Source organism: Ciconia boyciana, chromosome 1 (assembly GCF_034638445.1).
Source record: "Ciconia boyciana chromosome 1, ASM3463844v1, whole genome shotgun sequence".
Lineage (NCBI taxonomy): Eukaryota > Metazoa > Chordata > Aves > Ciconiiformes > Ciconiidae > Ciconia > Ciconia boyciana.
In genome coordinates, this window is record NC_132934.1 from 47,260,447 (window position 1) to 47,274,900 (window position 14,454).

Genomic DNA, 14,454 nt, shown 5'->3' on the forward strand with positions numbered 1-14,454 from the left:
TCAACTTTCTAACATAGCTGCAAACCCTTCTGTTTTTATTCCTGATGTTGTGTCTTCAAGTGAGATCTTCTGCAGGTTGTATAGCATATAAATAATTATGCATAGAGCCAGCAAAGACACTGAAGTGTTACATTTTCATTATGCATTTTTCTTCATTTCCAGACACAATCTTAAAATCTGTTACACCACATGCTGAGTTTCTCAAGTGTTTTGCCTACTCAAAACTTCATATATGCCTGTAAATGTGCTAGGAGTCAAATCTAAGATCTGACTGATTTAGACACATTTGCATTGTCTCTGAAGAAATGGGTTCCCATAGCTAAATAATGAAATGCTCTACAATAAAATTAGCCATTCAGTAATATGACTGTGATGATGAGAGGTCAGCAGCACATTCAAGCACACATCAAGACAGGGAAACCTACTGAGTCAATTCAGCAGCAGCAAGCAAGCAGAGTTAAAAACTAAAGGAGTGGCAAACTATTATATTCACATTAAAGACATTATAAGGCACTAACATTTCCCTCACAATTTGTTCTAGAAGATTATTAACCTGCTTTAATAAGAATGCATTATGAATTCAATTAGTAATACATACCATGAAAGTTCATGTACACATAATACAGGCTTCTTAATGATATAGGGGATCTGGGAATTGTTCCTACTACGCCAACATTCAGGTCATCCAGTCATACATCTCCATCTTGGGCTAATATTACATGGTTGAGCAGATATAATAATTTCATTACAACCAAAGAGGGAGGTCCATGCCCCATCCCACTCCAACTGTCTATTCCTTTCCTGACTGTACAATCACCTCCTCCTTTCTGCATCTGTGCTGGCACTCATTTCATCCTGTGACGACTGAGTTTAATTCACCACCTAACAAAAAATAAAGTGGAATAAAAATTGAAGCGTTTTGCTGGGCTAATGAATTGGATCTGTTCCGTGAAGGTCTGATGAATGCCAAAGTGGGCAGGAGTGAGAGTAGAAAGATAAAAACACCCTCCTCCTCCTCCTCCTCCCTCTCTTCCTCACCAAATTGCTTGATTTGTTCGGTTGCTTTTTGATATCACAAAAATCCCACAACAGGTGCTTCACCTAAGAATGGTTTGAAGTGTTTCAGAGAATGAGAATTAGATCCCTGGGTCCTTTACATAGCCGATACAGAGAGATGCAGCATGTGTACACAGTCAGAATGTGATCTGGACCAGAATCCTTCTGACCTGTGCAGTATTGGCATAAGTGTTTTCTGTCCAGCATAGCAATACACTCAGCTTCTCTGCATTCAAACTGCAAAGGCAATTAAGAAATCCAATGCAGATAGTTAGAATGTAATTTGTACGTGTGTGATAAATGCTGTTAGGCTGCTTCTGCAAATTCCAGGTACTTCACCAAACTGTTAAGTGAGTCCTGAAGGGTGGTGATTGTGTAATGGGAAAAGACAAGTATGGAAGGCTAGAAAAAGTTATCCCCAATAACAGAAGGAAAAGGCTGTGGAAAAAAAGTTTAAGAATTGCAATTCAGTCTGTTCAGTTGGTTTTTAATGATTGTGATGAACTCATGATTTAGTGTCACCAGCTCTTTTTATACAGATATATGGCCATATATGTGTACACCATGTGTTGGCTAACTTTCAGCTACCTGCCAACAGTAAATTATGTAAAACCCTTAAGAGACTGTGGACATTGTTTAGTTGTTCGTATCACAGTTTTCATAGAGAGAACTGAACATTTCTAAGGCTGAAAGCGAAATTCCATGTTTCTTTCTTCAGTGGCAGTGCAGGTTTAAGTAATTTCCACTCTGAGCCCTTCCTTCCTGTCTCCACACCACCACATCCATTGTGCCAGCACAGCTGTTTGTGCATCCTGTGGTGAAAATGGGAACCATCTGAGAAATCCTGGGGCAGCAGAGAGGAATCAAAATCAAAAGGAAGCTTATAACAATGTGTGAATTAAGATGTATGAGAGACTGACCTTGCACTGGGACATCTATGAGGTATATGGAGGCCTTGTTAAATTGACCCTAGAGGATCTGAGATCTGGGGAAGATTTTATGGTTTCTTATGAAATTTCAAAATATGTCTCAAGAACTCTCCTATTTCTCTAATTCAAAAGCTCTTTCTTTATCTAGGGACCTTACTTTTAGCCATTTGCCGCTTGTAAGACTCTTTATGGAATAATCTTAAACTTATTTGAAAATGAATCTTCTTGAGGAGTAAAGACAGACCCCTAAGTGCCAACTGTTCCATCCCTCTTTTGCTTTCTCTCAGGAAGCCAGTTGAATTGTAGCTAGATATGTGTTTGTGTATATGTGTACATACAGGTATAGGAAATGTGTACATATATGGCTTACAAGAGTTTTGCAAGACACTCTATTTTTTATGTCAGGTAAGCAGTTTGTCTTTTATGTTTTTGCTGCCTAGGAGAGAGCAGAACATTCATGACATCTTCATTAAATACAACATCCATGTTATTAAGCACTTTTTTATTCAAAATATTTTATACTTGAACAGAGCTGAACACTCAGTTTCTGTAAAGACCCACAGACATTAATGTAACACTCAGTTTCTGTAAAGAACCACAGACATTAATGTCTCACCTGTCTGATTTGGCAGTTTCTCCAGAGTGCCTCAGTTTCTCCTTTTTTGAGAACAAGGGGTTCTGTCACACTTAAGTCCCACACCAAATGTTGCCCATTTATAGATCTATAATTTTGGAACACTTCACTGTCCAGATGCATTGCATATGGGAGGCTGGGTATCTGGTTTCCATTCCAGGGACCAGGCAGTAAAATGCGTATCACTTAGGTGCTTTGAGTTTTTGGCTAATTTTAAGTCTGTGAGTAATGGCTGAGACTATTCATATCCTTGATGCTAGGCAAATGCTCAGGAGATTTACTACAATGTTAAATCACAGTAACACAGTGGTCTCCAACTCAGAGGTTTTAGTCACAAACTCATTTTTCTTCACCTCATATCCTCATACATTGAGTTTTCTGTGCTTTTAAGTAAATATTTTTCTCCTTAAACCTTAAATTCATGGCACAACTTACCTGCCATTTTACCCTGATAGTTTTGTCTTCAATTCAGACAGCTAAAATAAAATAAATTTGGAAGGCTGCATTTCTTTAACATCTTTCCCCAGACCATCTCAAAATGCTTTATGAAAAATAACGAAGCTTTTCAGTTTGTTAAAGGCACTTGAGTACTTAAGGAGAAATTGATTCTGACACAGCCCAAGTCTTTCTTCCCAGCCCAGCATTCTCTTGTCCAGATTCATTCCTCCTCTCTCTCTCTCCTCCTATGCTAACAAAACTTCAACTACCTTTGATTCATACCTCTCTTTAACAGCTATATCTAACTGTAGACTATTTCTTCTAAAGGCTTGATTACACCATACTTCACATAGCCATCAAATCCTGTTTTCTTTTGGAAGTCCTTCTTTTTTTTTCCATACTTCTTTACCTTTCTGGTCACCTACTACCTATTCAATTTACGCTTTGTCATTCACTGAGTGAGTCTTATTTCCACAGTATCTTTTTCCTCCTTCCTTCTAATGAGCTCCATTTCAGTTCCACCCCCTTTCACCACTCTTTTAACACTTCTTCTTAATTCCTTATTCTTTGGATTGCAAACCTGAGTCTTCCTTTGCATGCATTGCTCTTCCTTTTTGGTTGAATCAAAAATCTGAAAATCAGCTAGACTTGCTTTGAAGCAAATTTCTTTTTTCTTGCCATATCATTTTTCTTTTTCCTAATCAGTTCTACTTCTTTTAGTTAAGAGAGCATCTCTTATCCTTGAACTTCTAGTGATGGAAAACATATTCTTCTTCCGCCTGTTGAGTTTGGATCAGACATGAGACATCCAGAGGACATCTCAAAAGCAGAAAAAGATACGGGACTCAATAAAAAGGGAAAATGTCTACATCTGTTTTTTCACTGAACAAATTCTTTGTATTAACACCATAATTTAAAGACTACGGCACGGGAGCTCACACTGCCATTCTGTGTACTTCGTTGGGAAAAAAATCAAAAACAAAGACATGTATTGATGCTGATTTGAGACACGAGTGTCTTAGTATTTTCATTCATTTAGTACTAAGTAATGATGAATACAGTACACATGAAAGACATGGTGGTTCTGTCAGACTGAGTGAGCAATGCTTTACACCCTCTTTACCAAAGGGGTTAAATAGCTGCCCAAGGCATCTTTTAGTAGCCGTACTACTTTTAAAACTCTACCAGATACCACAGTAGTTGCTTTCTTCAGAAGCAAAGTTACAGGCTTGAGTCACTCCTTCAGCTGCTGTCCCTTCTCGGGCCTCCTTGCTCCCTCAGCTCTCATCTACCTCATTGCAACTTTCAGCATTTAATGATGATAGCAGTAAGAAGTATTGAAGTCTTTAACATTATTCTTATTAGTGGTAGTAGTAATATTATAGTCTGAGATTCTCTTATTCCACTAATTAATTTGCCAACTAATTAATTCGCTATTCTCAGAAATAAGCATGGCAAGTAATAGGATATTTGAAAAAGACATGTTAGAAAATTACTGATTTGAAAATATCGAATCAAGGAGCTGCTTGCTTTCAAGACCTAAAAGTGTACTACATGGCACTGGGATACTGACAGTGTGTTGTTGCTTTCACTAGCATTAAAGATTTGTTGTGTCTGTCTTTCTTGGATATAAAAAAATCAAATAACTATGAAAGCAGCTGAAGGTACAAAAGATTAGTAACATTCTGACTTTTAGCAAGACCATGATCATCCTGAAGAGTTCTCTGTCTTGGTAGAGAATAAAAATACAGCATTCTTCCCTTTTAAAAACTCCCGAACATGCCATTTTACCAATACACATGAAATATGAGCACCATCCAGTGGCAAATGAAGTAAATCACATCTTATATTTTCAATTTCCTCCTCTTTTTCCTCAAACCACAGAATCTAACTAGGCATTTAAATGTTTATATTAAATTTCCTGCGTTTTTTAAAACCTGCATAACTACATTTCTGCTAATTTCTCAAAGATGTTGTAGCAGTAGGAAGCTTTTTTTGGAGTACATTGCATCTCAGCTGAACAGTGCATGTTACTCTTTAACGGTGGTCAGTACAGTTAAGTTTTTTCACTAAAAATACAAAAATCTTTTGCAAACATATCCTTCTTTTCTCAGCCACTGCTATCACAAACATAACTATTCCTCCATAGCATGACAGATAACTGTTCCTCTTACACCAGAATGAGCATTCATCTCCTAACATGTATCTGCTGCTCCCTGAGAATAGGGTTATGATTGTTCAGCTTTTTTTTCATTCCTTTTTGGTTTTTGTTTTTTTTTTTTTTTCTCTCTGTTCTCTTTTTTCTTCTCTGCATGATACTCTGTAAGGTATCGATAAAATTTTGATACATCAGAAAAGACTAAAAATAGGCAACAAGACTGTATAATCTCTGTCCTGCAATTCACTGACTATGAGAACCTCTATTGAAGAGTATGCAGGTAATGATGTGGCCTTCGTTTGTGCCATACTGATGCTGACCGATTCTGTTATCTTTCTTTGGGGAAATCAGATCCCGCAAAGCATATTGGTTTCAGAAACCTTAGGCCTTCTGCAAGAAATTATATTGGAAATGTATTTTGACTTTCCACATGGATGATTTTGTTCTTAGGCTATTTCAGATTGTGTAGGACACAAATAGGATTTTCTTTAATTTTAAGCATGACTGCCTTTTGCAATGATCTTTTCTTTTAAAAAAAGGCAAATTAATTGTGGTTATGACTGACATGACACCCAGACTTTCTGGCTTTTAAGTAGATAAATATCTGAAACCTCTCTCCTGCCCTCTACTCTTCTTTCACTTCTTTTTACCCATAAGGACAGCAAGTAGCAACTTGCTCTCAGTATGAAAGCAGTGTGAATTCCTTTGGTTTTAACAGCAACTGTACATACAATTTCCTACCTTGCTTCAGCAGTTCTTTCATTAATATCCAAGGACTTGGATGTTACACTTTATAGTAGTTATTTCTAATGTTTTTAAACCTCCACACCTAGCAATTTCTTTGGACCAGTCCTGCTTCTTCAGGCAGGACAGACAGTGCCTTCATTTTTAGCCCATTTGACTAAATGAGGTTAAAGAAACTTCTGCACTTCAGGGTGTTCACTCCCAGTTGCGATCAAACTATGAATCAAACATACAGCAGTAGACAGGACATAGATTCTGAGCTTTCTCAAGCCTGAAAAATTTAATGAAGCTGAGGTGAGACATGCTACTTGGAGCTATTAGGAAGCAACTGATTGAGAAGCAGTGGAAAATCTAAATAATCATTAGAAGTGTTCAAGGAGAGAGGCAAAAGAGCAGAAAAAAGACATATTCCCCAGCAGAATAATCTTCAGCAATCTGCTTAAGTAGCACTAGTCCCCTTTGTGATGCTTTAAACAGAAGTAGCTACTGCACTTTGATAGTAAGATCTTGCTCACATTCTTTTTAACAGGTCTTGCGTAGCAGCAGACATTTGGCCATCACTTCATATTTAAAACTAGGGTCTATGTAACTAAAAGAACATGTTACTACAGGCAAGTCTGGAACAACAGAGTTCTGCACTCTGTGGACTGGGCACAGAGGGGATGCATGACAACTACCCTGAGCAGTGACTTACTTTAGAAGCCTGATGTGATACGATGGTGGGAATCTGCTGCTGCTGTGCCACAGCCAGAATATTTTGCACATGCTTCCTTTGCATCTCTAATGCTGATCCATTATACACATAATATTATTGCAAATTGTTATGAATTCACAACCTGCTTAAATTACACCAGCTCTCCCCCATATGTTTTAATACATGCATTTTACACGACTACTTTAAACTCTTATTTTATGTGCACAAATTCTAACAAATATAAGATAAGCCTGGTAATTAAATACAACTTTTTCTCAACTAATGCTACTAGTTCAACTTTCTGATGATTGAAAATAACTTCAAAAGCTCCCAAGTTAGAAATGTAAAATGATCTGGCATTATCCTCCCAAAGACAAAAGAGTTATCCCTAAGGAATTTTATTGGGTTGCTATTTTAAAATTTTGCTCCTTTTCATTCCTTTGGCACACGTTTTCCACGCTGACGTGCTCAAAGCTGTACTCTCGAAACACACAGCTAGTGTATGTGTTAGAACACTGTTATTCCCCATGTGGACAAGCAGAAGGCACTTACCTCTTGGGCCACCAGGATCCCAAATCAGCCTTCACAATTTTTCTTCCCACATCAAAGGGTAAGAGGTGGGCAATGAATGATAGAGAATAGTCAGAGCTATGTAAGAAAGAGACCTGTTTCAGTTTTTGGTCTCTGAAACAGGGTTGAACTGGAGTGATGGAGAGTAGGATAGTGAGACACCCATACCTGGTTATGATTCTGAGACTTGCTTTTACCTCAAAGGAATTAATCTGGTTCTTTGTCTGATGCTGGGACAATGTAAGTAGGTTCTGCTCTTTGCTTATTACAGGTAGTGAATTCAGTATTTACGCCTAACTTTAAAGCTCTTTAAGGAATAAATCATGTACTAGATTCCAGAGTATCATGCCAGTTTACAGTGCTGCATCAGCTACTGTATTCACAGTAAAAGTCCTTGTCCAATAGTTTATGAAGATGACTGATTTAGCATTTTTTGTTTTCAGGTTCTTTTAGCATCTCTATTCAGCTGTTAAATGTTATTCTTTAGGATAGTCCAGCTGAGAGAAAAGCAGGCTGTGTTATAAGCTTATTAAGAAATCACAGAGAAATACCTTGTCAATCTCTTTATTCATAGGTTAAAATGTAATGCCATACAGTTCTTAACAATTACTGACTGAAAAAAATTATCTGCATAAAACAGAAGCAAAACTGAAGGAGACTAATTAAAAAAGCCATCTTGCTTCAACTTTTGAAACGATTACATACAGAATAATATACATATTTACATTACAAGTATATTATATAAATATAATATATATGTAATCTTGTAACCACAATAAATATCAAGAAGGTCTTTTTTAGGCACACAGCATAGAAAAAAATGCAGAATCTGCACAATCCTTAAGATTCTTGGAGTGACTCACTCTTACATTGTTTTCACACTGAAAAAGCAAATATTTTACACAAAATATACAGCCACAGTTTATGCAGTCCCCAGTGAACAGGGAATCTTTCCTCGCCTTCCTGTAAGTCTACTCCTTGATTTTCTAATACTATTGCTCTATACAGCTATTACATAAGAAAATAGTTTGCAGGTTTGTTTTTTACTCAGCTAATAGCCTAAGTCATTATCAGTGCTAACAAAATAAGTACACCATATCTACATAAGGTATATACAAGTGTTTGCACAAACACAGGTTTGGTGAACTACTTCTGAGCTCACTTTTAATACTGGGGAGTTAACCTGAAAGCAGAAAAAAAGGATTTTCAGTGATATTACCTCAGAAATATTTTATTGTTTGAGTGAGACCTGGGCTTCAGCAATAGAAAGCTTTAAATTTAGATATTAATTAAAAAATCAAATTCTTGGCTATGCTGGCAGATATAGGCTGCCATTGATTTTGAATGTGTTCCCTTCAGTGCAAATGAAAACCCAGAGAACTAATCCAAAGGGAGTTTTCTCAACCTGTACATACAGTCATGACATTTTAAAGACTGTCACTGTGGAGCACCTGAGATCGCACTCTAGTAAATGAAGCTGACCACTTCTCATAGGCGAGCCATGATCGGTGAGAGAGGAGAAACAAACAGCATTTTTTTTCTGCAGTTACAAATCAGACTCCGGCATATCAGGCATATCTGCCATTAGGTACCCAATACCATAACGTCCATTTGGAGCAGTATCCAGAGTTGGTGATCCAGTCTGTTTTCGATATATGTTTTTGCCAAAATTTGGAGATGGCACTTCACTTGGACTCTTCCCATGAATCAGACTTGTATTATCTCCCTCCAGATTAACAGGTTCCTTTATTATCCGGCCTCTTTTGTAGGATACAGATGCCAAACTACCAGAGCTGTCATCGATAAGGTTGCAACGGCGCACCATGAAGACTATTGGGACCGGCAGTATGGCCAATACCATCAGCAATATACACACAATCATTCCCCATGTTGGATAGCTGTGGAACTCTTCTGTAGCCTGAGCAACCCAAGAGAAAAACTATTAATACGTATTTACTTAGAGCACATCTGCGATCCTCACCAAGGTGTGCAGTTTTCAAACACATACTCATCTTTTTGTCACCTTGCACCCACAATGTGGGCACCACTACAGATGTCAAATTTGAATAGATATGGAGATGTAGGATTGCTATGTTTCTGCCAGTGAGTAGGACCAAAACACTGTCCCACAGTTTCCGAGACGCTCAGAGCACTCTAGTAGAGCCCAAATCAAGATTTTCACATTAAGCCTTCTTCCATATTTGTCTGTAGTTGTTCGCTGATCCTTTAAAGGATGTTCAGAACAGACAAGTGTGCAGTGGTGTCTGTAACTGTGCCTGGAAAATAAGCCCTTGTTCTGTAGGCTAATAGCTGGTCTAGACAGGGGCTGTCTCAGATCACCCTGTGTAATTGTTCCACTTTGTATAAACCTCATGCAAACTATAACATTTACTAGGGCAGTGACTGCACCCCACACCTCTACTGTAACCATGAATCACCAGCCAACAGACTGTTTGCCTAGTAGCTCAATTAACAATTAATTTTACACATGGAAAGGAACGGTATGTTTGGTATTCTAAGGTATTTCTCTTTCTGATTTTTGAAGGCAAGAATTAAACATAACAAGAGCGTTTTTCTGAGAATCCCGAGAAAGTAGTAGTGGTTGTCTGGTCTACCTACAGTAAAGCCAACCTTCTATTTACACCTTACCTGTCTTTGCTGCGATTTCTCCCTCCTGGCTAATTCAGACAATTTTCCATTCAGAAGGGTCCCTGAGATTCATTTCTCTGACTTTTTATGCTCCCTGTATTTTGCATGACAAACTTGAGGGCTGATGAGCCTACAAACTAGCAGAACTCTTAGGAGTTACCTTGACTGAATCTCTTTTTGGAGCAACACGCAGCACTGACTCTACAGTTCACACAGACAAGTTTTTTACAGATCAAACATTCTTATCAGAGACAGGTTTTAATGCAGCTGCTACCTACAATGTGGTATGTGTTCCCAAAGGGGAACATTTATGACGTGGCTAAATCTCAATACTTAATTCCACTTAAAAAAATGATGTGATATCTGAAATTATTTATTCAGTGTTATCACCCAACTACTTTCTGCAGTAACATAAGATTTAATGAAAGTGAACAACCTCTCCCACCCTTAAGAATTTCTTCAACATACATCAACAAACTACAAGTCACAAAAAGCATGAAGGTTTGTGTCAAGCAGTTACATTTTAAAGCAGAACTACTCTAAAATTTAAAAATTGTTGGTTTTACATTAATGTTACTTGAGATAAAATCAACTATGTAAATATTTATACTGATTTTGAATTTCTAATTGCAAATTTTTTGTCTTTTCACGTACTTGTGAAATACTTCAGATATGATCATTATGATGGTGATGGCATCTGTTATATACATACCGTATCTTCAATCCAAGCATTGTAGCCAGGAGGACTTAATCCCATTTGGACAATGCTAGCTACCAGCAAACATAACAATACTAAGGGTGAAACATACTTCCACATGTAGTAATAATACTGGCTTGGAGAAAACCCAAGCATATCCTTCAGATCCTCCATAAATCTGTGAAGGGAATAAAAGGTTATTGTTAGAGTGTACACTGAGATTCCAAGTACTATAATTGATACATAGCACCTAATTTGAGTGAACAGGCACCCTGAAAAAATGCATGTATAGAAATGGCTGCAGTTTAGACTACTTGATGGGCTGAAAAATAGAGCTTATATTACTAGTTCAGAACAGATGAACAGAAGGAATCACTACGCAGTGCAGTGACTTAGTGAACAGCTCGCTGGACCACGCTGGAAAGATATTTAAACTCACCTTTCTTTTATAAGATTCTTTTTTTTTACATCTCCTTATATTGTCTACTGGGTTGTTTATTAAGGCATATGTCATTACTTTTGAGGACATATATAACCAGCACATCTTACAGATTCTGCAAAATTAATTTCAAACCCACATGTGTGCTGCAGTGTAAAAAATAACTTCATGCATAAGCTATGGTTTGCATCATATAAGTTGCTGAAATAAAACTTTGTAAAGTTTTAAATCTGCCTCCTTGTGCCTCAAAATTGCAAGTTATATATGAACAAAACTCCTATTTTTGTACTCTTGACGGAGGAGTACATGGTTCCAGAGCCAGTAGAAAAAGAGAAAATATTTTTAGAATTAATTCTTTTGGAGTGTGCATAAGCACTGATTCTGTTTTAACTCTCGTGGTCCCACTCCCTTTTGAAATGTGCGTGTCAAAAAAGCTCTTATAGCAATAAATATGTTTTCAAAGCAGTTACACATGTGAAACTACTGTCATATAAACTCTCAAAAATTTTTTTGAACTGCATACTCTGGGGTATTCTATCCTTTGTTTACACTACAATGAAACACATCGTTAAAAAGAAGCTGAATTTACAAATGGATTGTGCCCTCTATAGATAGCCTTTTCTTTTCTGGGATCTCCAATTCTTCATCCAGGTAAACATAAATCTATTTTCTTCACTTTAAAGTCTTTCATCATCTCCACCCTACTTATCCTCTTTTAAAAGCTACCAAGCTCCTTTAGCACGGATTCCAGCATAGCAGATTTTCCTTCTTGGCTACAGGGATTCACATGTCTTTTTTCTATCCTTCAGCTGCAATCCCTTTGGATGCAATGGGTTTTTTTTTTCTATCTGATCAAAGACAATGTGTCTAATAAGACATAAATATGGATCCTCATCTACAACAGGACCCCTTGGTGCTATCACAGCCTATGACAACCTGAAGTTGTTGATTCTGGCAGTTTTTGCAAACAAGAATGCTAGGTTCCCGAAGAAGGATATTCTGGAAAAATATACATCAGAAAAAATATTAGGAATACTCCAGAGGGAGGTCCAGGTGGCCATTTGAATGAGAAATTTGGCTGTCAACTTTTCACTATGTCCTGTCAGAAACGCTTCTGAAAACATGAATCAACTGCACTCTGATTCAGAAGCAAAGTATTACCATATTTTAGCTACTCCTAAACACCAACTTCCTCACAGGTGAAGTTGCTGAGTTTTGGCATGTCTACCTCCCTTCACAGTGGAACTCAACCTGCCTGGACGTTACTAAGCTGATACCCAGGTCATCTGTTTCATCTTTTGTTTGCACATGTAAAAACATCTACATGGTGTTTTCATGTCTATGTGATCAATTATAGAATTATACATGTGGCCCAAGTAGTGAGGCCCAAGTAATGAGTAAGCAGACCAGGCACTACTTGTGTAGACCAGAAACAATGTCTGGAAACCATAACATTAAATTTTCTTATTATAGTTTTATTTCATTATGGTGAGGGACTGGCTGATTACTCGGATCGAACAAGTGAAAATTCAAATGAAAAACCACCCATTCTATGTCACCCTTTGTACATGCAAAGAAATCACAGATGTTTAAATTACTTCAACATGCTATTATAGCATACTCTGTTTTATCTGTGGATAGCATGAGTTATTTTTGATACGAACTCTTCTATGCCTTAAGTGTGGCACACATTGATCTCACTTGGTGAACACATTCTGGTGATTTCAGTCATAAGACATAAAAAAATTAGAGGGACTTGATGGTCTTTTCTCTTCAGCCATCACTGATAGAAGGTCACGTTGTCAACTATGCTGCTTCCAAGTAAGTTTTGACCCTGCTCTTTGCCATAATTTCCTCTATTTATTTCCTCTCTCACAACTAATGCAAAGAACAATTAATTGCAACGCCCCAAATTAAATCTAGTTCATAAACTGAAACTTTCTTACTGTTGCTGCCATTAGAGTTTGCTTTGTTCCTTTCTCAGGCTGCCTGGAATACTGCCAATCTGGTCAGAATACACATCCTCATCTGCTGCTTAGGCCATGGTTATTACTTCTTGAAATCTTTCTTCTGCTGTCTTATTTCTATATACATTCCTCAAACTTGCATATCCAGCCTCCTTTCTTCCTTTCTAACTCTCTAATTTTGCCTCTTTTACTGCATTCTCCTCTCTTTGGATTTGTTGCAATTGCTCTTTGGGTTTCACTACGCTGTCCTGATGCAGTATATCTTGCTCCAAACCTGTTCTTAAAAACAAGCTAGATTCACCCCCAGATTGACCCACTTTCTACGTACTTGTATTTATGTGTACATAGCAAATACTTCACGCAATATAATTAAAATAGTAATAGTTATTGTAATGAATACTGTTTATATGGACAGGCAGATACATTTCCTTCACTTACTTGTCTATTCCATAAATTCGGGTGACTGCAATATTCTCTAAAATGACGACAATAAGCAGGGGCAGAGTAGCTGAGTAGTCATCAAACATCGTCACAAAGTAATTTCCAGAGCGCTGCACAAAAATGAGGCCAATAAAAAATGCTACCAAGCAGCAGATGACTGGAATAAAGGACAGAAATGTGAGCTGTAAGTATAACAAAGTTCCATAGACAAAGAGGAAATAATGAGAGTTCGAAACAGCAAAGATATAAAACGCATTATTTCATATAATCAAAATTGATAACATTTTCCTTTTTGAGGGGTCTCCAATTTAAGAATATTAGGAATCCTACCTATTCCCTGCATAACAGAAAAGTTATGAAATTAGAATTACTGGAATTGCCATATTACAGCAGTCCTGATTAAACAGCAGAGATTAATCAAGTGACTATTTCTCATTAAACATTTAACTTAATGTGAATACAAGGCTAAAATAAACAGAACTGGTACACTAAACATCATACATGATGTTACTTGGTCACTAGATCACTTTTTGGAATTTAGAAGTGAAAAGAACCAAAGTTTCAGGCTATGATTCTAAAAAAATGAAAAGGCTGAATAGGCTTCCCCTGGATCACTCACAGCATGAACTTCCATTAGAATCTGTCTAAATGTATTTGTGCACTAAGCAACAAAATTTCTGCCCCTTCTTTTGTTAAGGGACAATGTGAAATATATTTCTCAAATGCTTGATCCTGCATAATGAATCTCAATATAATTTTTTTCCTACTAAATTCATCGAGAATAGGACTGAATGCTTAAGTAGCCATAAAAAAGTCAAATTTCAATAAATTGTGAAATCAATTGTAAATCAATTGAAATCAATTGTAAATTGTGAAATCAATCAAACGTTGAGCACCAGCAAGACTGATTCTCCCACTTGAAGTGCCCTTTTTTTTTCCCCCCACTGCGAACTTAGGCTAAGGATACACCTAAGCAGTCTAAAATTAAGTGAAATGAATCTGGGCCAAAGTATAAAATATCCTTACGGAATATACTCA

General features: G+C 37.2%; 1 protein-coding gene across 4 annotated transcripts in view; it reads right to left on the reverse strand.

Annotated features, from left to right (window-relative positions):
• Window positions 1–7,779: 7,779 nt before the first annotated feature.
• Window positions 7,780–14,454, reverse strand: part of SLC6A15 (solute carrier family 6 member 15) — a 38,946-nt gene continuing 32,271 nt past the window's right edge. For all 4 annotated transcript variants that reach the window (XM_072864624.1, XM_072864598.1, XM_072864607.1 and 1 more), the window contains 3 exons: window positions 13,414–13,573; window positions 10,585–10,747; window positions 7,780–9,141 (listed from right to left, as the gene is read on the reverse strand). In XM_072864624.1, the coding sequence (XP_072720725.1) occupies window positions 8,770–9,141; window positions 10,585–10,747; window positions 13,414–13,573 (695 nt within the window). In that variant the 3' untranslated portion in view covers window positions 7,780–8,769. The remainder of the gene's footprint in view (window positions 9,142–10,584; window positions 10,748–13,413; window positions 13,574–14,454) is intronic.